General features: G+C 34.7%; 1 protein-coding gene across 2 annotated transcripts; it reads left to right on the forward strand.

The window, feature by feature from the left end:
* LOC122538783 lies at positions 1–25,914 on the forward strand. Of its 2 annotated transcripts, none has more exons than XM_043673146.1 (5): positions 1–82; positions 16,750–16,900; positions 17,734–18,074; positions 24,255–24,365; positions 25,408–25,914. In XM_043673146.1, exons 2-5 carry the CDS (start codon positions 16,763–16,765, stop codon positions 25,637–25,639), a joined length of 822 nt encoding a protein of 273 aa, XP_043529081.1. In that variant the 5' UTR covers positions 1–82; positions 16,750–16,762; the 3' UTR covers positions 25,640–25,914. The 2 variants fall into 2 exon arrangements, with proteins under 2 accessions (XP_043529081.1, XP_043529080.1); XM_043673145.1 differs by lacking the exon at positions 1–82 and adding an exon at positions 2,460–2,546 and having other exon boundaries at positions 25,408–25,913.

Raw genomic sequence — 25,914 nt, forward strand, 5'->3', positions numbered from 1 at the left:
GGTCGGGTCGGGTTCCCGAAAATTTCGAGATTCCCGATTTCTCGAATTACTCTGCAGTGCTGTATAGCAGCCTACGAAATATGTAAATACACTGTTCAATTTCTTCTGCCAGTGAAGTTATTGGAAACACGGATTCTAAGAATCGTGTGACCTGATGTATACAAACGTGTGTCTGCGTGCTTAGTACTTGGATATTATGTACGCTGTTGATCAGTATCGCTGAGAAATTCGGGAAGTTCAGACGTATATCTCAAAATCTGTGTGAATTTCATAAAGAGTAAAAATCTTTCAAAAAAATGTCGAGTGATAGTGAGAGTAAAGTTGTGGTAGCCGAAAGTAGTGCAGAAGATATCGTGCAAAGGTAGGAGGTAAAGAGAAACTCTGTTTGGGAACATTTTCAGAAAAAAGGCGAAATGCACACATGAATTTGAAACGTAAGTATGCAAATACTACTGGTTTATTACGCTATTTTTACGCATATGCATCCAAACATAAGTATATGTACTAGAAAAGAAACTGAATCGATATGAAATTTGTCGCGTGTACAAAATGATACGCGAAAGATAAACCAAAAGATATAACAGAAGTAATTGCTCGAATAACGGTTCTAGATTTGCGACCTTTCGATATAGTTGAAGGCGTGGGCTTTAATGAATTATTTGAGCTTGTTCCCAATCCTTTCCCAAATCCCAACTCTTTCGGGTATCCCGATTCTTTCGAGAATCCCGGCTCTTTCAAGAATATCGATAAATTCGGGAATCTCGAAATTTTCGGGTACCAGACTGTTTCGTGTTTTAGGTTCTCGCACACCTCTACAGAACACAGAACTCCGTAAACGAATCACAAATGGGATATAACTTGTATGACCTTTTTCCGTTGCTCTCCATCCTGTGTATTTTTTTCATTCTCGTTCCGCCATCAAGTCCGAGCTGTCAAGAGTTCACAGCGATAATCTAGAAATCAGAACGCGCTGAAATACACCGTCGAATTAACCTACACGTGGTAATCAAACTGGGTCTGTTTGACGTCGCTGTTCAGACCAACGTGCAAAGTCAAGCAAATTATCGTTTCGATCGAATTATCACGCTAACGAGGGACACTGAACTGACTTTTTGTCACGGCCGCTTTACCGTGGACGTTTGTTAAATTTGTTCGTTTTGAAATATTCGTCCAGTGACGCTCAAACTGTCGTGACTCTAATACGTTTTAGCAAGCTTCTCTCTCTCTCTCTCTCGTGGACGTGGAAAATGGTACAGGGTTCTTTATGTCGAACGTAATCGGTACGTGAGACCAATACTAATGGTGTCGTAAGAGATATACACAGAAGTTCCTTTCCAAAATTTTCAACGTTACTTTCTGAAGATTTTCCTCCTACGTGATTTTTTAAAAATCATCGTTCAGTAAATTCCTAAAAATTGTTGATGTTGCAGATGTATTTAATATGTTTCAAGCATTCATCTGGATTGTAAAGTTCTTTTGTCCGAATATGTCTTTTTCTTCGGGGATATTTTAAGTTACTAAAGCCGAAATGAATCGTAGCCCTTGAGTGGATTTTCAATTTTAGTTGGAATCTTTGTTTAAGATGGAAATGAATTCTCCTTTTCAGCATTAGGAAATTAACGAGACAATAGAGAGTTACGTAAATTTTTAAATAATGGTAAAAAATGTATCTGCGCATGATTGTTAGTTTAAAATTAAATGCGTCCGCAGCGATTGGGAATTAAAAATTCATCTTTATGGAAATTTAGCTGATGACCATAACTTATAGAGCATATGGCGTGTATTATACACATACACACAGGTAGATAAAATATAATTATGTAAGTATCAGTTTAAGTATAAAAGAATATAACTATGTATCATCAACATCATCATTATTGTTACTATCATTTCTATAATATTATTTCATATTTCTGTAATTTCACTATTTAGTTTTTTGAAAGTGTTTATTCATTATGTTATTTTATTAGTTTGCCATTCAGATAAGGAGTTAGGAATCAACAGATAATTAATATTACACATCATATGTAATACATAATATACACACATATAATAACACAACTACATTTATATTTCATATATTTATAATATAAATATATTATATTTCTGTTAAATTTTATATTTTCAAATAACAACAACAACATCTCAATTCTCAAATTCTTCGAACAATAAATTTCCGTGTCTGGCCTAATTATTTGATCGAACCGCGAAGCTACGTATCAATTACACGACGTATCAATATCCTCTTGATCCAGTATCCACCACTTGCCGATGGTTTAAAATCCTCGATCGAGCCACGGGAAACACGCGAGTAAAATGTCAACCGCAGCCGATAGCGGTGGCAGCAATTAGCACCGTAGGCTCCTTACGGTTCGACCGTCGGCGCTCGCTAATTGTTGGGCAAACAGGGCGGCGTGGCGCGCAACTCGCCGCTAATAAACTTGACAATGGCCGGTCTGCTCTCGAAATGCAATAATAACGGTCGTTTGACACGAGTCCGGGTGTCATTCGTCGGCAAGACGTCACCGAGAAGCAAGTGGATACCGGTGAGTAAACTAATTTCCATGTGATATCGTCGCGGGCGGACGTCGCTCTTTTTTCCCCCGTTTTCACACATTCCGCCGCGGCGAACGGACGGGAAATAGGATTCTACGGATCGCTCGCCACTTCCGAGGATTCTCCACGGCAACCGCGTGATACGAGCCGCGCGGAATTTGCTCGACGTTTCGACTCTGTTCCGCGAGACAGCTGAAACGGGAGAGAGGATTCTTTTTTTTTTTTTTTTTGGAAGACCGGCTTCAAGTCAAGTTTCAATAACATTGAGACGGAGGATCGCGTTAAAGATCGACGAAGTCGAGTGCACGCGTACTCGGAAGATCCGGATTTGAACGTATTTTGTCTTTCGTTGCGATTGTTTGCTGGAGAAAATTTACTGTTTCCTTCGATATTACGATTTTTACGAAACATTGTAAATAATTCAGGGATCGAAAGTGATAGTTATCTGAGAAATGTTAGAAAGGAAACGGTAAATTGTTCGTTATTTTAGTTATTAATCATATAACTAAAAAATTTCGAATTATTAATTTTGATTTATTTTTTTCTTTTTGGTTACAAATAACAATCATAAGTGACCGCAAATTTTTTTTATTGTCGATAACTATTATTGAATTCTAAGGAAATTTTATTTCAGTTTGTAATAGTTATTAATGAGGGAAATTTATTTCTGTTCTAGAAATAGAAAATTCTGTTTCAATTGCTTAAATAGTGCAAACTACTGTTTTACATTTGACGAAAGAAATTTCCTGCAGTACCAAAATACTTTAAAAGCCATAGAATTACATCCTGATGTAAATTTTGCGAAAGTTGATGAAGAAAGAGAAGCGAAATAAATCTTTCTGCTCGATAATGGTTACGAACAATCGAAATAAAATTTTCCTCAACGATAATTGTTACAAATAACATCCGATAAATCTCCCTCATAAATAATAGTTGTGAGCAATGAAAAATGTTTTCACTTGCTATTCAATCGTGACTTGTGAAAAATATTTTACTCTTGATCATATTAATCAAGTTTGAAACGAATTAACAAATTTGACTACCGGTTAAAAGGTTTAAGACCACTGTACATTTCCATTTCGTGAAAATAAGAAATTTTATTTAGAAAATATTTTACGTAAGGGGCGAACATATAACATTTGTACATAATTTGTAACATATGTTACATGCTTTTCATAAACATATCCTGCTTTGTGTTTCATTACAACATTTTACTATTTTATTGTTCCAATAATATTGTAAAATCTCTATTAGATGCTTTTCTAAGGTTAAAATATATTTCCGTAATTAGATTCTGGAAATACTTAATTTCCAAATCCTAAATTCTAAAAAAAATTCTAAATATTTCATTTAAGATTAGGGAAAAGCAAAGTTAATAAAAAGTTAGCAAAATTAATATTATTAACGTTCGTCTGTCCGTCAATTTTTCAACTTAATTTGTTCTTTGGTATGAAATTAGTATAATGGCAAAGAATTAAATTAATTGGTACAATAATCAAAAGTTATTGAATTTTAGAATTCTTCTATTAACAATAAATAAATTAAATAAATTCCACTCTCACGTATGGATGTTCAATTTCATGTTGATCTTATCTTGTTTAATTTTATTCAACGATATCATTTATTTTGGATTTTCGCTTGTTACAACTATATTAATTATAACTATACTATACTATATTATTTAATGATTATATCACGATACATAACTATAGGCACTTTAAAGATGCATCAAAGGTATATTAAATACAACTGTAGTAATAAATAATTATAAAGCATATAGTATATATATATATATATATATATATATATATATATATATATATATATATATATATATATATATATATATATAATAGTATATAAAACATATATATTATAATAGTATACAAATATTCTGAAAAAATACTCTTAAAGTATAAATACTGTGATAGTACACTTGTACTATCTACAACTCTAGCGGCATAGTTGTTATCAAAAATATCATCACTTACACGCTACAACATTTTGTAAAAGAACTATGTCAAATTGACACAACGTGAGGAAACGTGAGTTAAAATTACTTAAAATTTGTTGAAACGCCTCGATAGAAACGAAATTGGACGTTAGTTGATTTACGAAAGAAGAAGAAAAAAAAAAAAGAATCAAGAAAAGATTCAGCAAGCGTGTAATCAGCATCGACGAGTCATCTTTGTCAATTTCGTTGTTTCGCGAACGGATCTCGTAAATTGAATTCGACGAATAAACGAGGGTGGGGTGAAATGGTCGCAATATCATATTTCTTCAGCGGGCATCTTCTCCAATTATCGGGCAACTTCGTCGCGGTGGCGAACGAAGGAGAAAGAAAAAGAGGCCTGGGAGTTCTGATGCCACGGTAATATGGTTGGCCGATAAGCGAGATCACGTCGTTGCCATCGTTCATGCCGAAAGGCTACCTACCCCTCGTGTTTTCCAGTATCGGCTCCCGTCACCTATCGATCATTTCCTCCGCCCACTCTTCTCGCGCCGGACTAACAATTTCCTGTTTCCTAAAGAGTTTACCGAACTGAGTTACAAGATACTTCCACCGGGAGGATCGATCTTCCCTATTCCCTACGCGGGATAGTCTATCCCGCGTGTCTGGCGATTCTCTTCCTTTTATTTCCACCTCTTTTTCGTTCGAAGAGGTCAGACGGTGAATTTTTCGAGACTAAATTTTCGTTTTCATTAATTCTTTAAGCTGGGCCGGAGTTAAGCAACCTGTGTGATATTTTTAGATTTTTGGGTCATTGGGTAATTTTTGATATATATATATATTTTTCATGAACGTAGATTATAGAAGAGAGAGAGAGAGAGAGAGAGAGAGAGAGAGAGAGAGAAGTTTTCGAATGAACAAACGCTTCGTTTTTTTTCTTTTTGTCCTTTTCCGTTGAGAAACACGGAGATTTAGATCCAAAGTGAGATTTTCACTTTCATTTGTCACGAAATCGAGAAAAGGAATGCTCAAATGATCTGGTTCTCTTTTTTCTTCGTATTTTACGTTCTCCTTTTGAGGAAAGTAGGTGTCACTGGATTCTAAAAATGGGTTTCAAGTTAATTTATCTCTATTAAGGATCAAGCAATAATTTATCGCAGTACTATAAGTTCTTCCATTCGAATTTCATAAAGTTATAGAATTTAGATGATGCAAGAGATATTTCATATCACAGTGTATTTCAGATCTCAATCGTGAGTACAAAAAAAAAAAAAAAATTGCTTGAAATAAATGTTAAGTAATTTGAATGTGTCTGATCACTTGTGGCTTGTACTACTTTCGTGTTTCGGAAACAAAGACGAATTCACTCGTGATGTATATCACATTTTTTTTTCTCAAAATGATTTTTGACGTGTGTTGGCAAATTCTGACGTTGAGATCTGTAGAATATATATCTGTATACATATCAATATCGATGCCTTTTCCAATTACTGCGATATTAACAAAACATTTGGAAATAATCGACATTAAATAAGGACATAGTATAATTAGTATAGTATAGTATAGTATAGACAGTATAATACAGTATAATTAATACAGTCTTAGATAGCAAATATTTTGTGAAAAATCGGAGTAAAATGGAAGAGAAAAAGCATCTTATGTTGTATCGAATCTTATGAAAGAAAGTTCAAACCGCGTTACCTCGAAACTCGAATAATTGCCATCTTATTCGAGATGGTCGTTCCACTTCTCCTGTCTTAAATACAGTTTTTACTCGAACTTGAAAATAAATGAAATTCAGAAATAAGAAATTGAAGTGTTTTTTCAAGTATGCTCGTCGAACACAGTTAACGAGAGCGAATCCGTCATAAAGAACCGCTTCATTTTCACGGAGAAATCGTGTCCCACGTATGGCGAACGATCAGTCAACGGCATCGATTCTTCCATTACGTGTTCCTTTGTCTATCGATTTCGCGTTTTAATCTAATTCTACAAAAAAAAAGAAAAGAAAAAAAAGAGAAAGAGAGTTAAAAATGAAGTGAAATCGTGGAAATTCCACAGGTTCGAGGATAAACTGAGAGAAAGATCGGCGGAATATTCGAAATTCGCGCAATAAAAGCTTTCATCGTGGCTGAAAATCATGCAGTTTGAGGGACGTGGCTCGTTTATTGCGTCGTTTAGCGACATTTCGTTGCTGCTCGTTTTTCTTCGACCACGATTTTGACGGATCGCCGCGACGATTCACGAAATTGTTTCGTCCCTTGAAATATAGCCGCGACCTCGTAGAACCGGGATCGATATGACAACGACGTGTGTATGTGTGTGTGTGCACGCTGTGCACACATCGAAATTACGTCACCGATAACTCGACATGAAACCGGAAGTTCGTGTTCCGCGTGCTCCGCGAAGTTCAGAAACTGAACGAGAAATATCTGTCGTATGGTTTCTTCTGATCCGTGCCACGAAAACGTAATAAGGCATATCGTTGATTTTGACAATCATCTGACGAAGGAATATCTTTTAATTTCATTCGATTCTTGTTTACCAATGAAAGTAATTATAATATATAATTGATGTAACAGTATCGAAAGATCATGACACATTATTACTGGATTATGGATTTTTACGCATTTATAGAATATTTTAAAATCCTTAAATTCAAACAATATGATAAAATATGTAAAGTATATAAAATATAGTATTTCATATGATATCTCTAGAAAAAACAATTTTTCACGGATATTTTATTCCTTTATTTATGCCGTTGAAAATATAAATTTGAATAATAATCCACGGTCTAATCATTATTATTATATTATGATATTAAAATATTGTAAGATAATTCTTAGTTGCACGACGATACTTCAAGTGATGAATTTAATAATGGAATTTATTTTTCATAATTAACGAAGAATTAATAGTTTATTAAGAGTGTTAGTAATAAATAATGATTGTAGAGTAAATATCAGAGTCAAAAAATTCGGATCTGAGGGAATCAATAGTTCATTAAAAATGTTCAATAGTAAATAACAATATACATAAATGGCCACGCTAAATTTATATATTTTTCCTGATTTTTATACAATTACAACATTGTGTTTCAATACAAAAGGCATTCCTCGCTTTGTAATATTTTCTATTATTGTGATTAGAAAATATGTGTGTAAATAGACGATTTGAATCACTTTGACATCTGCAACGATACTCGACACACTCGATTTTTCCCTTTCATTTTTCCCTTGGCCATCCACAACACATTCGTACACTCTAAAAAGCCCTCATTTGTTATGCGACCGCCTCGTTCACAGGCCTAAGTAGAGTTATTTCGACAATGATTTCTTTTTCTCGCCCATTTTCTCCCGTTAGAGATTACGACACTACGATACTCTCGTCTGTGGTAATTAAATTTAGAATCGATCGGATCGGAGTGTAGAGAGACGAGCTGCACAGGATTTACTGACTATTCGAAATCGTCAATATTTGTACACCCTTACCGATCGAGAGAAACATTTTTCCAGACACGATGAAATCGCGTGTGCAGTATTCAGATGGTATAGGCGAAGTTACACGGAGAGCAAATCGAACGAACGTACGAACGAACGAACGAAGGTACGAACGATCGAACGAGTGAACGAACGAACGAGGGTGGAAAGTAGTTGAGAAATTTCAATCGTTTGTGTTGACTCGTCTAATAGATTCCGAGGAACGGGCAAACGGGGGCGCTGTTCTGATTCGATCAGACGGGACTTTCATTCGATTTGATGTTCGCCACGCTCTCATCCAAATTTAAATCATAGCACATACGATTGGATCCCGTTGTTTAAGTTATCGAACTTGCCCTCCTATCGATACCGCCATTTTAATGTTCCTCCTGTTGATCTTTTCTTCGTCTGAGAATAAAAAAAGTCGATGTCAATTTAGCTGTTTCCACCTCACATTGCTTCGTACATATTATTTCTCGAGTATGTTGAAGTTTTTCAAAAGAGTCTTTAGATGTACAGTGAAGATCACAGCTCCGATTAGTTTAACAACGACAATTAAAAATAGTTGATCGTCCGAATGGATCCTTTGGACGTAAGAACGATTCCAGTGGCAAAAGTCAGTTTCGAGAAAAATATCTCTCAACATTCAAAATTAAAGTGCCTTTCATATGTTACCAGATTATTTATAACGTTAAAAAAGTTCATCAGTATTTCTTCATACATAGTAACATATGATTATAATTGCAATTCATAACAATATGCAGTTATGATCTGCAATTTGATACATTTAAGATATATAATATATTAATGAACGCGATAAATTGTTGTCTAAAATAATGTACATAAAACAGTATATTGTATCTTGACGTTATTCTATTCATTCAAGATTTATATAATATTTAAACAAAAGACTCACCGATTACTAAATCGTCAGTCAAAGATTCCATTCTTTTGATTTACTATGACAAATCTGCTGATAACTGCAAAATTAAGAAAGCTGTGAAATCAACTTCATATTAATGTAGTTGTTAAGTTAACACAGATTATTTTACAAATTTCTATAAACCAGGACATTACGATCTGTCAAATATTTTACGTTTCAGCCCTTAGTCATCCACTAAGATTAATTTACAGATATTTTTAACAGGCCATGTCGCCGATCACTGGGTCTGACACTTTGGAAACTTTCTATTTTTCTAAGTAAGTCGGCACGATCTAATTAATATGAGAAACTATCGCGGAAGTTGTTTCAGCTACGTAGCAATCACGTCGTTCGCGTTTCATCATCGGCGAGCCCGGTGAGAGAACAAATATCGACGACACGAATTTGATATCCGGATCTTCAAGACGAGTTCCTTACATCACGTCGATCGATTTTGTTGTATTATCCGACGTTTCAATAGCTTTCAGCAAATAAACGACGGCGGAATCGAAGCTTTCCCGAGCGTCAGAAGCGGCGGCAATTTTCACTTCCGATTTGGAACGGTACGCGTGTAAAAAAAAAAAAAAAAAAAACAGAGAAAAAAGAGAACCGATGGAAAATACAACATTTCCTCCTTCGCAATGTACTGGGCGACGTTTCCGCTGCGGTTGGAAACCTATTTTCACCGGTGGAATGATAGAAAAATCAACTTCCTCCGCCGTGAACAACATTTTTGTTTCTCCGCAACAATCAAAATTGAAACTACCTAAGGCAATTCGTATCAACTCTTGACCGGTTGCAACTAATGTGATAGATCACGTGCTATTGGAGAGGCGAGGAAACTGGATAAAAAAAAAGACGTCTCAGTGATGTGTACTGGATATGAATACTAACATTTTTATATTAATAACACAGATTTAACGAAGAAGAGCGTATTATATACGTCGCGCTGGAGGTGACAATACACATTTGCTATAAAACTCGTTTCAAAAATTGGAAAATTTAAAAAAAGAAATGGTCACAGTTAAAAAAATTATGGGAAATGAATTATATTATAATAATAAGTAAATAAATAGAAAATATTGGATTTTACCGTGGCAATTCACTCTGAAATAAATGCAAGTGTGCGTGCAGCAACATTGGAAACGAAAATCGAGTTCAAAGGGTTAAAATATAAAATACCGACGAAATAGCACGAGCACGGCCGTTGGTTCGACAGTCAGTCGCCGAAATTTACATACGTCTGTCGAAATTTAAATATTAAAAGGAAAACACGAACGTCGAATCTCACGAACATTAATTTATTTATTTTCCAAAATTATACAGATCCTGAAGAACTGATGCTTCCTTTTTTACTGGAAAACATGAATAACTCGATTTGGATTTGTTTGCTGGAAAATATATGGACTCGAATCAAAAATCAGGAAGCCTATTATACGTATAATAGATACGAAGTCTACTATACATTAAAGTATAAAGAAAGGATCGAGTTTGGAATTCAGTTAACTCTGGACTAGACAACAATGAATAATTAACAGTGCAAAAATAAGTCAAAAATGTGGAATAACATTCTTTTCATTTAAAATTTCATTTTCAGGAAACTGGACGTTTCGTTAAAAATCGCCTTTGTACGCATGTTCTTCGTAACTCTTCAAACTCGATTTTCTCCAGAATGAAGCTTCAAACGAACAAATTTTATTCCTTATTTACAGCATTTCCTCGCAATTTTTCATTTAGAATCATTACACTCATTACACAGCTCTTCATTTAGAAACATTCTATTTCCGGTTGTGCCACACTGGGTCGAAAACATTTTTTACATTTGTACATTTCACGTTTCTTAAATTTGACTGGCACGATAAATGCGATACCAAGGCGTCGATGCATGACTTTATCACACATTTTTCAAAAGTTCATCGTTTCACAATGAAAGCCCCAAATGGCTTGACGCGCCTCGGAGCGTGTTAAGGGATTTAGACAGAGAGGAACTGGATAAAAGCGGAGGAATTCGGAACGAAGGAGGAACGATCGGATGCCTCCGAAGAAGGAAGAGGGGCATGTAAAAGAGAAGAAAAAGAAGAACGAGGAAGCACGTCGAGCTGGAAAACTTTAGTCACACCGTACGAGAGCTATTAGGACGATGGATCGACGTGTAATCGCGCAGGAACGCGCCAATCCGAAAGACAGACGCAGCCCTCTCGTTTTCCTGTCGCCGAAGACGTCGATCCGCGAATTAACGTCGGCTTTTCGCCAGGTCGTACGCGCGCGCGCGAGTTCATCGACGTCGATCTGCTGGAGAAATCGCGGCTCGCTCGCTGAAATATGCAACCGGCCAGGCAGACCGGTTTGAGAATTCCCTCGTGGAATATACCGGATTCCACGGCCGTGTTTCAATCATCTTCCGCTATTGTAACTTGCTCTTTGCAATATTAACGGGACCACTTGGCGAACGATGCCGTTGAAGCGTGACAAATTATTGGCCCTAAAACAGAGCCATGGCAGAGAGGAGGAGACGCGAAATCTCCTCGTCGGTTGGTTTTCATCATCGTCATGGTGTGCGCCGGTTCTACGGTGTATCGAGCCCAACTATCGACCTTTTCCACTGGGTCGGCAATGAATGTCCCCGTATCTGAGTCACTGCCGGGTCAAACGTGAACTATTATCTAACGTTTGGTGCTAAATTGCCCGATCTCTCGAGGTACTTAGCCAGGAGATCCAACTGGAGATCTTGGACACCGGACGTGTATAAATATAGAACGGAGAGGTGTTTGACGTTTGGGAGAAGGTTGTTACGCGGCAAAATTGAAGTTGCTGCGCCGGGATAAAATAAATAAGCGAGTTCCTTCAATACCGGGCGTTAGGTATATTTTTTTTATATTGTAATTAAAGTATGACGAGATTGTCACAACAGTGAAAGCGAAGAGGGTGAAAAAGAATTGATCGATCACTGCGTTCCGTGTGAAATTGATTGAAGAGTGTTACATTTATATCGAGATCAAAATACATCTGGGTCGTATTTTAACGCTTTGGTATTTATTAATATTTATATTTTTCAATTACTTTGAGTTTTTCTTATACGCAATGAATTGTTTTTTTTTTTAGAAAAATATTTTTTCCCCTGGTATTGGATATAGTGTTTCTTATTACTTAACTTTATATATCGACGTTTATATCGATTAAAGTTTACATCGATGTTTACATTATGATAGAGGAAGTTTGCTTAAAGAATACCTAATTATATTAAAAATGAAAAAATGGAAGCTAGTAACTAATATTTTTGAATATTTCAATAAGTGTATTTGAAGGACTGAGAGTTATGTTAATGTAACTCATTCTTATGATCTTTCTCATATAATTATATTTTGTATTTTTCAGTTAAAACTGAAACAGAGTATTGCCATTTTTCAATAATTGATCATGAAACCAAACATATATAGCTTTCAACACTCATTATATAACTCAAATTATAAAAAATTTAGTTTTACACCACTGTGATTCTCAGCTTTTCGTTTCTCATCGTTACGAACTATTTTGAGATTAAGGAATAGAGTAGAAATAAAGCTCACGCGCCGTGAATTAAAGAAATAATTCGATTTATCGGAAATTTATTTTTCGAGTTACAAAAGTTTTCACCGGAAACGGAAGGGAATGAAGATGAGTTTCATCTGAAGATTTTCGAGTTACGGAGAGTTTCGAGTTATCGAGCTTCTACCATATCTTCATACCCCTCGAGGCGAATTTTGATAGGAGTATCATATTAGACTATTTCAAGTGATTTATGGATCTTCAACACGAAGATTAATTAAAACTCCTTACGAAGACTCGTCTTAATCTAGCGAATTCGTCTTATCAAACTCGTTCCATACATTAATTAATTTGTTATAATGTTACGCTTAAAACAGCATCAGCTAAGAGTATTCATCCTCTTTCATTACTTTTCTAAGCTTGAATCTATCTTGCCATTTACAATGCTGTATTAGGATAAAATGTACATTCGTTTTATCAAACAATTAGCGTATTCTAGAAACAATTGAGAAATACGAAAAAAAGTTTTTTTTATACATTTTAATACCGAATACTTTTATTTTGCGAACTTTTAATTTTCGAACTGTGTCATGGAATCTACCGAATTTTTACTTTGACTTGTATTTTTAATGACTTATTGAAATTTTTCAATAAGTTTCAAATTTCATTTCGTTGTTAAGCCTTTTTCGATAATTAAATGCCTTTTTTTAGTTTTTCCTTCAAATCGTTCTTTCATTATTAATAATAAATAGAAAGACTATTCGAAAATCTACTGTGAGTAGTCGGAACGAACTACGTTTACAATTTTTGTTGATATTAGTAACAATCTTGAACTAATATTTTGAGTAAATAATGAGATTTTTTATGAAAATAATTGATTTTGCGATCCACGTTGATTAGTCATTTCTTACTCTTCTCGGTGAACATTATAAGCCCCTAAGTACCGGAGGTGCTTCTTTCTGAAACAATGTCAATCTGCATCGATTGAAATGTCAAAATTTTAATCAATACGACGTGACAACGATAAAACGATTAATAACGAGAGCCATAAGATTTACGAAAAGAGCTACAAAGTGACGTGAATCAAAGTTCATTCTCAAAGATCATGGCCAGCTAATTACTGCTAACCCAATAAAGGAGATCAAAGAGAGGTAGAGGCAGTAGAAATCCAATTTCACGAGGAAATATCACAAGAGAAAGAATCGTACAAAGCAGATAACGATATCGACAGAGGCTAAATCAAGAGCCCCGGGCTAAAATAGCACAGTGATCAGTCAATTTAAAAATCGCGGAAATAATCGAAGATGCTATCAAAGCGAATCGCGGATCCCGAACAGCCAGGGTTAATCGAGTCTTGAGCTTCGGCAGTCGATTCGACGATTGATTCGTGGAAGTTAAGCTCGTTCGTCGTTTAAGATTGTTTCGAGAGTCTGTCTAAACCAATTCTCGACCGAGACGAGACGGTCTCCATTCACCGCTAGCTAACGTGATTGTCAAAGCGAATAGGATTTACGATTTCGGTCGTTCGCGTTTCATCTTTTCCACGCCGCGAATCGTATAGATTACAGACTTCTCAATTTCGTATACCAATATCTTATAAATTAATTTTACATCTTTCAAATTACGCGTATATTAAGTTCAATAATAATAATGATAATAGTAGTGACAACATTTATATATTTAATCCTAATAAGATATAACAATAATTAAAAATATTTAAAAAAGTAAGTATTTAAAGTATTATTACGTGTCGTGGTGTCGAAGAACACGAATTATAAAATCTATTATATAATATTAAATCACAATATTATCCTTGATTATATCGCATATAAAAAATTGTCTGACCGATAATGTTCAAGATGAAGTATATAATTTGTGCGAATAGTTGCTTAATGTTAATGATTAAAGTACGTAAGACCGTAAGATCACAAAATAGCAAAAATGGCATATGAACAATAATGGCAATAAATTTCGTGTGATGTAGAATATAGTAGACATATCGTACGTTAACTTGTAGTATAATATTATTATCGCTTTCTATCATTTATATCTCCTCGCACCAAGGGATTAACTCTACCTATATAAATAATACTAATAATTACGTCTTTAATTACATCGTCACGTCTTTAATTACATCGTCACGTCCGAGTGTACAATTTCTCCACGCTGCGTTACGAAACGTTGATAAATAAAGTTAAATTAAACACGCAAATTAAATTAAGGGGGCAGACGTTGCGCTCCTTTTATTTCTGGCAAAGTGGTTGAACGATCTCTACGCGGTCGCGGCTTATGGCACGAGGAAAGTTAGATAATTCCTTTATAACGGGAAGAAGTTTTCCCATGCAAGCTGGCTCGACCGGTCAGCAAAAGGAATCTGTTTGTCGGTCATTCGCTTGTATCGTCGCTCGGATTAATGAGATGTCCTCCAACGAGATGGGATTCATACGCGCCTTTGCTCCGACTCCCGGCGTAAACTCGAATCTCGTTTCGCTAAATCGCCGACAGTTTATTTCGTTCTTCGTAAACGATTGACGCGGGAGGTTGCTTTGTTACAGTCCGGTGTTATTCGTCTCGTTCGTCGTTTGTAATTAGAACGCAGTATGAAACATTAAATGGAGTCGTTTCGTGTTTCGCGTTGATGCAGCTGCTGGGAAACAATAAACGACTTAGCATTACGTGGACGTGCAGAGCTTGTTGAGAGGCGAAAAGTGACGTATGTTGATTTGACGCTGATGGTTTTGATACTTTGGTTCGTTTGCTTGAGATATTTTATTTTTCGATCATTAAATTAGATTTTAGGTGATTTATTTTGAATAAAAATTTATAATCGATTTGATATTTTGTATATCTGTTAAATAATAAAAATTTATAATCGATTTGATATTTTGTATATCTGTTTAGTTGTATATTAAGACAAAATAACAATCGTATAAAGCAAAAATTTATTAAATTGCAACTTCTTTACGCGAAAGAAAACTTTAGTTATAAAAATGATGGTAATGAAGTATAATTCATATAGTGTTAAGTTTATAATACAGTGTTGCTATCACTTGGCCTTAACATATAATATAAGCACAGATTAAGTTCATTTTTTATTTTTGTCCTTTCAGATGCAACAACGTATATCGTTGTAGTTGCTAATAATGATATAATAAGAACAATATATTTGTAAAAGATCACTTAAATGTAAAACCCACCTTAGTTCATTACATTTCTGATCACAAGATATCTTTCTAACTTTGATATTTTAGCGTTCAGTGTTTAAACTTTGCCATAATGTTTCATAGATAAAAATAAGATTATAGAAACTCTATGAATGCATCATTAAAGGTTACAATAAAAATGTGAAATATAAAGTTACAAATACCTATGCATGCATTTCAATCTCAGATTTTTATATTTTTATTTATGAGGAACTTTGAAAGCTAGAGAAATAATGTGTAGTTGATGGCTAGTCGTTTTAAATTTAACGTCCTTCAACCACGGCGAGTCACCCTATTATCACATCACGTCGTACTGAATTTTTCGAATACCTGAACATTGTTTCTCTGTCAAATGAATTTTCCAAGTTGCAAGTCGTAAGTTAATAAGTAAAAATATTTCTCCACTTATTTTGATCTGTTTTGCATTGTTATTCCAATGAAACTGAACGAACGATATTTTTATTTATTAACTCTTTGTGTGATAAATATGTGACGAACATACAGAACATAAATTTTGCCCGCGAGTTTGTACAGGAAAATTTGAAAATTGCCCGTGGTTAAAGGATTAATAAACTTTTGTTGTTTTGATGAACAGTATATTTATACGTGCGAATGAAGTTATGTGCATACATATGGTAAATGTGTAATATTGTTAAAATTATAAAACATGTGTTTAGTAAAAAATTAATATACGATACAAAAATGTTTTTAATTAAAACGAAAATTAATAACGAAACAACAATCTCAAGCATGTAACAAATGTTAAAGACGATCTCACTGAAAATTGATACAATGGATTGAGATTGTTTAAATAGTTTTTGTAATCTCCGTGAAATATGTGTTTACATTAAATATCGTATAATATCTATGTATATTATAACTTAACGAGTATCATAATGTTAATTGATATGTTTATAAAATATTTATATTTATTTTACTATATATTATTTTAAATATTAGTAATGTTTAAATACATATATTCAATATATTAATATAATATATTATATATATAATAAATATGTATAATTTATAAATATTTTAAATATATAATATATGTTTTATGTTGAAATTTGCCAAGATAATAACTTTTCGTCGTTTATTTTTTTTCAGAGCTGCCCGAGACATGAACCGAACTGAACGTTGTTTCCTCCTTTTAATGATCTGCGTCTTGTTGAGTAATTATCAAGTCAATTCGGATCGTGACGCTCGTTTGTCAAGAAAAAGGCGATACGTCGTCTTCCCAGAAGGTTCAACTTTCTCTGTGAGTTCTTACTCGATAAATTTGATTTGCTAAAACTACGGTGACGATAATTGCGGTTTCGATGTCGATCGTGACATTCATTCGTGATATTTCTATACAATACAGGGTGTTTCATCTAACTTGATTGCTTGAAATATTTTCGTCATATTTACAAGAGAACTTGTACTATTTAAGAATGAAATTTAACTTTAATAGGTAAAATTTTTAAATGAAGATATTTTTTGAGATTTTCTTGGCAAACATTCGGAAATGTCACAGACGATGTGACAGACATTATTTTCAGTATTTATGACATCAAAAAATAAATTCACATCCTAACATTGTTGCAGAATTTCAAGATCATGTGTCAAACACATTTGACTATGTCTAACACGTGCTATATAAGATACATGCTATCTAAAGCAAAAAATACTGACGACATTAAAAAATAGCTTGTAAAAAGATCAAAAGAATATTGTTTCTCTGTAATAATTCAAACTGTATTTGAAACATTTTTTACTTTGAAATATTTAGATATTCGATCTTTGATGTGACACTCTGTATATATATATATGCGTGTCTTTAACGTTTTATACAAGAGATACGAGATCCGCTAGAAAACACTGAATCAAACATGAGTTAGATCGGTTCCTCCGACATTCGCGGTTGCCTGTCCTGCTAGGATGCTTATATAAATTGTATGTTAAAATTTACAGCAATCGTAATTCATTACGCATCGCATGAATAATGCCGCGTAATGAATTCGATCCATTCATCGCTTAAATTATTGCAATTTACGAGAGGAAGTAGCGGAATGTTCGCATTGATTTGTACCTCTCTGTTATTACATATAGGTCGCGCTGTGCCTCACCACCCACACATATACGCCGGACGATGACATTTTCACGGAAGGAATCAACTGGGGTATCTCGTACGATTTACCGAACGAAAGCAAACCGGCTCTCGAGCCGTTCTTAGAGTTGAGACGCGACGAAGTTAAACCAGCGAAGAAACACGGCCATCAGTCGACGATCAACGCGATCAACAAGAACGCGATGAAGTATTCCGGATGGAACGGTAACGATAAATATTACATGAAGCCTGGGAAGAGGAAGTACCACAAGTCAGATTATTACTACTTGCAACGTAGACACCGGAGGGAACTTTACAGCAAACTGGAGACCATTATGAACGCGTAAGTTGCGTAATTAGAATATCGGAGCTACAGACAAAAGTCTAATTTGTTACTAACTTTAGAATTTCCTTAAAATTTAGAGTTACCTTAACATTGGACTTACATATTTATTCGTCAGTATTTGTATAATCTAGTCATTTTTAATAATCTAATATGTTTAATAATCTATATTTGTGTAATCTAATAATTTCTTTGAAATCTATACAAAAACGGAAATCGATACATTTCTTACATTACTTTTCAAAGTAAATATTATTTATTTTGTACCTGTCTCTCTTAAAATCTCTTGACATTTCAATCGTTTTAATTGTAGCAATCATTGTATGTATATACATAATAATTGTATGTATATACATGCGTTACATACACGTCAGCAGGAAAGATTGAACCAAATTACGCATTGTTGACTTTCTTTGACACTAACCTCCAGAGAAATGTATCCATTTTGTCGGCGTAAGAGCGTCGATCTTCCCCCATTTGAAAATCATAGGGACGAATAAATTTTCGCAGAGTGCGCCAGGCCGAGTGGCAGCCTCTATAATAAAATGTAACGGCGGCTTTAAGAGTCTGGACGTGATCGAACGATCGTCGCCGGCCTTTATGGAGAGCCGTCGAGCCATCTCAGTTTTTTTCCGTATCATCTGCGATGATGTATTTCGGTCGCGTTAGTATAAAACGTCGACGTATCGACGTGTAGAAGGGAATCGTCGCGGATGAAAGTGTCTAAGCCCCGAGTCGAAAAACCGAGGGAGAGACACCGAGGAAAATATCGATTCCGCTTCTCTTTCCTGATTTTTCTTGAAATCACGGCTAAATAAACCTCGTGAGAATCATGTTCGGAAAAATTCCACGTGACTTTAGGCGAGAGAGCCACGTTTCATATCTTTTATTTTATCTTCGCTAAAAACAATCGAATCATCTTCCTTATTTATATTATAGTATTTGTAGTATAGATATAAAGTACCAGTATTTAAAAAATACCAGACAGAAGAAGAAAAACGAAGAGAAACTACAGTGAATTGAAAAAGTATTAGTCTATCCTCTTTCTTTTTGAATATATTTATAAAATATAAAAAATGTTAAAAATTTATTAAAGTGATTATGTCTTTTAATATGCAGATAATGTAGTGCAAAGAGGAGTGAAAATTTCGTAGTCGAAACCTCGTGTCATACTTGTGACTTAATTAGAAATTACATTTACTATATATGTACATACAAAAGAAGTGTTCAATTTTAAAACTACCAAAATGACCAAATTGTAATTTTCCAGATTTACAACGCTTTATTTTCTGAGATTTTGTGAATAATTTCCCATGAAATTGTACTCTTTATTACATCACAAAATTTTTGCTCTCTCTTACACTCTATTTCATCCTCTCCAATTTTTATACTTAACAAATGTACACTTGGATTTATATCTGATAGTATAGTAATATAGCCACTCTCCCGTTCTTTTGGCCATGTGGTTGGGATTATTGTCGCGTTGGAAGCGAAATGTTTCGATTACACCTAATTTAATTACAGTTCATAATGAATTATCTCGCAACACATCTATATATTCCTGAGCATTCATTATTCCATGAATAAATGCACAATTTCCTACGTTATTGTACGACACACGTCCCTAAACCACTACCGTATTTCACCGTTGGTCGAAATTTTCCACTTTGGTGTCCGGTTTTACCAATTCAAATCTTGTTCTGTCAGAGCCGAAAATTTTGGATTATACTCTCACCAAAGAATAATGTAGTTTGTAATAAGAATATTACACGTGTGACGATATTAAAAACAGAAGAAAGTAATATTACATTATAAATATTAAAAACAAAATATTATTATAATAATAAAATAACGCAATAGAGTATAAATTAATTATCAAATAAATATTTTTGTCATTATATTCTGATCATTATCAGACGATATTCAGAAACTAATTTCAAAATAGATGTAATGACTAAATTACTGTTCGTGTGTTAATCAAACTAAGATTCATCATACTCGATACGTTTTGACCATTTGTAAAACGATGTTGTAAATAATACAATTATTAAAATTTTCAATTAATCGTCATTGAAATCATTTCTTGGAAAACAATGTTTACGATCCACTTTTACTGCATCTGAAACAATGTTTGAAGTTTCTTAAAGAATTTTCGAACTCAACATAGATCCACAATATAATGTTCTACTAGAAAGAAATATCAATTATATTATATTTGATTAGTTTTGAGCAATATTATTCAACAATAGCCATTAAAAATAACGTTACACACTTGTTTAATTGGATATTTCACATGCAACAATTTAATAGCAGCGAATAAATCGGACGAATCATACTTTTCTGATTCATGCTCACCCTTAAATAGCTCCAGCACCATCGTGAACCGTCTCCTTGAAAACCATCGTGGCACTGCGTAACGCTAGCTACCTTTACCCGGCATGTAGAATCAATTTTTGGGTGCAAGAAAATGGCTTCCTATTTGTTCACGTGCTCCATGCTTTCACCTCGGCGGTGATGCATTTATCTTCAGCGAGAAAATTGCCAGAAAGCTTTTAATTTCCATCGTTTTAACTATGAACAGTAGCGGATCTAACCACTGCGCCAGCCTGAGGCTAATAGTCGTCGGGGCTCCGTTTCATTTCGTGACAAAATTTTGTAAAACATAGCTGCGATATGATGGAAAACTATGGATTGTAACAGTATAAATGTTTTATCGTTTCGTTATTAAAGAATTTAATCGTTCCTCGATTGTAGTATACTTATTTCTCGTTACTGACACTCTGGAGAAAGTTTTGCAAGTGGTGATCGATATTGTCAAATAAATATGTCGATTCGACAAGCGTCGTTTCAGTCAGGCTACAATTTTTATCCCAGTCTTCTTTGCGTGGCAACAGTACATCTTACGTAATTCCAACGATCGTTGAATCAAATTTTCTTGACAAGCACTCTTGAACGCTTCCACGCTTGTCAGCGTCATTACCATCAAGGCAAATTCGCCCGTGACTACAGAGACAAAGTCAGGCGAATCGAAAATTAGATATGTTTTCACGGACGGATAGAGTTGTGTAATACTCGGACAGGGATTATGGAAATTAGGGTGCGTGATTGCGTTTGTGCATTAATCAGGTACTTGGAGTGTCTCTGTTGGAACGTCCCACTGAATCACCTTTGATGTATTATGTGATGATAATCGTATCGAATTGATCGGTAGATGTTGAGTATCTAGTTAATCGCGGTTTGATCGATGGATCAAGTGGACGTGCGTTTTCGAACGTAATTTGCAAGGAGATTTCAATAAACGAGAGTAATTGGCAAATACAACGAATCGAGAGTCGAGGAACGCCATAACCGTGGCAGATAAAACAATTTGAACGTGCAAGGAGATCGGTCCGGTCTGCGCGAGTTTACCAAGCATCGTAGTAGTAATCCCCTTCTCTGCCAGATTCTGTTCCACCCCTCTCAAGAAGAAATCTCTCTGAATTAATGGCAAGCATTTACCCGAATTGGTGATCACAGGATACAACTTTATTTCACGCGGCTGTGCATTCCCTCTGCGACGTTCTCTTCTTCCACCCTCTGCCAGTGCTGTCCAATAAATATTACGTATTTCAATAAAAGTCCCGGCTAATGTCGAAGAATATTTCGCAAGTGAGGCGTTTTCTTGTAATGCTGCTACACTGCCAGAGAGTTTTCGCTTCTATTACTAAACGAAAGCGATTTGTTTCTGTGAATTAATGGGGGAGTGTCTGTGGTCATATTCTAAGAAATTAGCGGCAAACTTTCTAAAAGAATCGTTGACTAATTTGAATTAATCGAGATTCCGTTTGTTTTCGTCTGCTCTTGTTTCCTCGAAGCGAAACTTCATTCCAGGAGGATTTTGTGACAGAATTGATCAATAATGATATTTTCCTCGTTGTCGTGCACGTGTAATTATTTCTTTGGTGTTGTTGATAATTTATTTATGTTTCTACATTCTCTTCCTTCCAACTGAGATTACTCGAATAGAAACAAAAGTTAAGGAAATTATATTTTACATCGTATAACTGCAGAATTTGTTTATTTTAGTCAACTCTGCCGAATAGAATAACAAGTAATTTGAATCTTAAAATTAATTCGAATTTTAGATATTGTATTTTGCGTGCATCAGAATCGTAACTGACGGAACAGCATTTACTCTGGGAGTAATTGCTTTAATTTTAATTACCTCTGACTTCATGTCTGTGAGTTTGTGTACGAGAGATACTAACGTATTAAAAATTCTATATATTCCTGATGGCAATTGACATAATAGAATCAGAGAATGAGAGATTATTTCAAGTGGCAATTAATTCAAATGAATTATCGTAACTCATTCTTCAATTTCTATGATATCAAATAAAATAAGAAATTATATTATTTGACAATCAAATAACGAAACAGTTTGATTATATTTGATAATTATTTAACACTAGAATTAGCGATTAAGGCATAAAAATTTCCACGAGAGACATGAAAATAAAAAAATGGGAAAGCTTTATGGTGTAATACATTACACAAGCTTTCTCAAACATAAAATATCACCGTCATAAAATTTCTAACAAAAATTATAAATTGGTCATTGTGGCCACTTTGAGGATTCTAGTGTTAAAAAATAATAAAGAAAGATAGAGAAACTATAGAAATAATGATAGATGAGGAATAACACATTACTTGAATAATCATTACTTTTCCAATATTTTATTATATATGATACCAGAAGATGATCTAAGAAATTTTCGCATTTTCGTGAATGTCGTTGTCATCAATCGTCCTCTTCGATCACAGCGAACAACGCGAACATTCTACGCCTTAAAAAGTAATTTATTATTTTCTGATACATATCGACGTGGACCATAGGTTGCAAGAGCTTTCATACTTCACGGTGTACGATAATTTTCCAAGATCGATCGCAGCTTCGCGGCCACTCAAATCAAGGGTGAAATTATTGGAGGGCGTAGAACGAATTTTTGAAACGCTGCTTCAAAGGAGACTTTAATCTTTCTGGAAGGAGGGTCGGACCAGATGAGAAAACACCGTGCCACCCCCACCTCCTCTTTCGCCGGTCCTCGCGCGCAACCAGACACTTGTTCATCGCCGAAAGGATACATTAATACGCGTTCTACCACCCTCCATCCTCTTTCTTTTCTTTCCCTTTGAACAATCTCAAAATTGCGTTACCTAGCAATTCTTTCAGCAACATTTTCCTTTCGCTTTCTTCCTCAGCTGAGTGAGAACAATATGAAGGCAATCTTCATTTTTCATTATTCCCTCCAGTTTTCATTTCTCAGATCCGTTAATCGTGTGTTCATCTTTTGTAAGATTGATCGAATTTTCGCTTTTTATGTTATTATTATACTTTCGTATATAATTTCGATGCAGCGCGAGGTTCTTTCTTTTCTAAAATAGCTCTTATCTTAATCTTAAGGATTAAGAATTTATTTAATTAAACGATGGATTCTTGAGTACGAGAGATACAAGATAATTTTCTAATTATATTTTATATTTAATTGTAATTTCTTTATGTATATCTATAATTATATTTTTATGAGTACAGTTCAAAAAATAGAACTTGAGCAGGCATTCCTTTTATCTGTAAATTATTATTATTTCATTGTATATTCTTCGTTACTAAATAAGATATTGAAAAACAATAAAATAATGCTAGAAAGTAATAATAGCTCGTTTGTTAAAAAATCTTTGTCACAATTGCGATTCGTTGTTCGATTTCGGCAATAAGCAATCGACTTAACAAAAATTTTATACCGAATATTTTATATAATACACAGTTATCAAGTTACAAGTCCATGTATCTTAAAAATTTTATTTTATATGCCTTCGTATTTGTTTTATTGTTGAACAACTATCAGTTGTTCTCGAATGTTAAAATTTAGTAAATGCAATTTCTCATAAAACTAAACTTATACAAAATTAAATTGACTATCTCTTGTGTACCGACAGAATGTGAGACTTCAAAATATCCCCTTAAAGTACCCTAAACAAATCTGGTTCCAATTTCACTAACAATTTCTTTAATCAGAAGCGAATACTCTGTTAAATCTTAACGTTATTCAAATGTCCACCTTAGCTTTACAATATAATTATTAAGAATAATTCGCCGCCGGTTCGACTTATTTCCCCATTCTAATCTCTCGATTCTTTCAGGATGAACTTCGATGGAAGAACGTGCGTGCTTCGAGCGCTGTGCGAGGCCTCCCAGCGGCTGATGCCCAAAGGAAGAACTCTCATCGAGGAGATGATGAGGATATCATTCTCGTAAGGTTCACCGGGGGCAAAGGGAAAGAGAATAAAAATGAAAAGGGGTTCCAGCGGCGTGCGGATTCCAAGGCTCCCCTAACTCTCCATTTCCGATGTCTTTCTTTCTTTCTTTCTTTCTTTCTTTCTACTCGGATATGGAAAGGGGGAGGCGATGGGCTTTAGTCGGGGATCGATGGGATTTCGGAATAATCTCGTTTCGGTCGGAGAAAGAGGGGGAGAGCAGAGCCAGTCGGAGACGAATTTTATTAAGCAAATAAGGTTAAAAGGGTACTCTCCGCAGATATTTCACGCGTTTCATCCTCCGGTATATCCTAAGCCGCGCCATTTCTTTGGACCTCCATCGTTATTCGCGTACGGAATTAGCGTTGAATTCCATAAACACCATGATCGTTTTCCCACGGTTTGTTTATTTTTTATTTAAACTGGATCATGAACGTATTGAAACACTTAGCGTAGGGAAATTTTTATCCGTATATTGCAATGCGTAATATATTTTGAAATTTCATTGACAGTGCACTGAGAGACAAACTATTACGATAATTTGTCCCTTGATGTCCAAATTGACATAATGTTGAAAAAATCAATATAGTAAAGAAATTAATAATATAATAAATAGACTAAATTTCTATTGCATGTAACCTACTCTCAGGTATAGATTATTCAATTCGATATGAAAATATATCAAATTACTTTCTAATAGAATTTAATATTTAATGTTTATATTGAATTTTATATCGTTGCAGATACGTATATAACACTAATATAAAATATATAAAATACACAGTTAAATTGTTCATAGTCTAATATTATAATGAATGTAAATATCTATCATATATAGATGATGGTGAAACATTGAAAATTTGCAACGCAGGCAACATCGGTTATGATTTTCTGCTCCACGACTCACGATAATTTACACGACTCCGTCGGATCCTCTTCGATTTTCCTTAATTCATTGCCATACGCAGCCTGGGGAGGGCTTCTCGAAGTTGCAGAGATAGGTTACAACCTTTCATTCCGTTCCTTTTGATTGTTGCAGCTTCCCTTTGAAGCGACTGTTCAGTCATGAGCCACAGGAGCATCATGCGTACAGCAGAGCTCACAAAGCAGGCCATGAGGGCCATGATTGCGCCACCATGTTCGCCGGATGTAGCTTCTCCCTGATCGACATGGCCCTCGGGAAATACGACGCGCGACGGCCTCAACTTCCGCCAGAATATGCCGATACGGGTGAATCTTTCGACGACTGGACCAGGTATAACATGAAATAGTACGTCAACTCTAAAGAAATATTTTCGGAATACCTAAGAACTCCGTTCGACTCGCGAAGGAAATGTTGTTTCCCTCGATATTAACATCGTATCGCGTGAGTTTTCTATTTCAAGATATTTTTTGTTAGGGAGAAAAGTACAATCACGATGTACTTCTCGATATGGTGTACATTAGTATTTTTTTTATATATTAGTGTTCTTTCTTGACAATAAAATATTGTTTGTAACATTTTGTAACTGATTATTTTGTTAATTGGTTATTTGAAGTTTAGGAA

Source organism: Frieseomelitta varia, unplaced genomic scaffold (assembly GCF_011392965.1).
Source record: "Frieseomelitta varia isolate USP_RPSP 00005682 unplaced genomic scaffold, Fvar_1.2 scaffold_177, whole genome shotgun sequence".
In the NCBI taxonomy this organism is placed as follows: domain Eukaryota; kingdom Metazoa; phylum Arthropoda; class Insecta; order Hymenoptera; family Apidae; genus Frieseomelitta; species Frieseomelitta varia.

Excerpts from the sequence above, each read along its gene's own strand:
- LOC122538783 (XM_043673146.1), top strand. The coding sequence starts at position 16,763 with ATGAACCGAACTGAACGTTGTTTCCTCCTTTTAATGATCTGCGTCTTG. Across the intron at positions 16,901-17,733 it reads CAGAAGGTTCAACTTTCTCT|GTCGCGCTGTGCCTCACCAC; the intron begins GTGAGTTCTTAC and ends TATTACATATAG. Across the intron at positions 24,366-25,407 it reads ATGATGAGGATATCATTCTC|CTTCCCTTTGAAGCGACTGT; the intron begins GTAAGGTTCACC and ends TGATTGTTGCAG.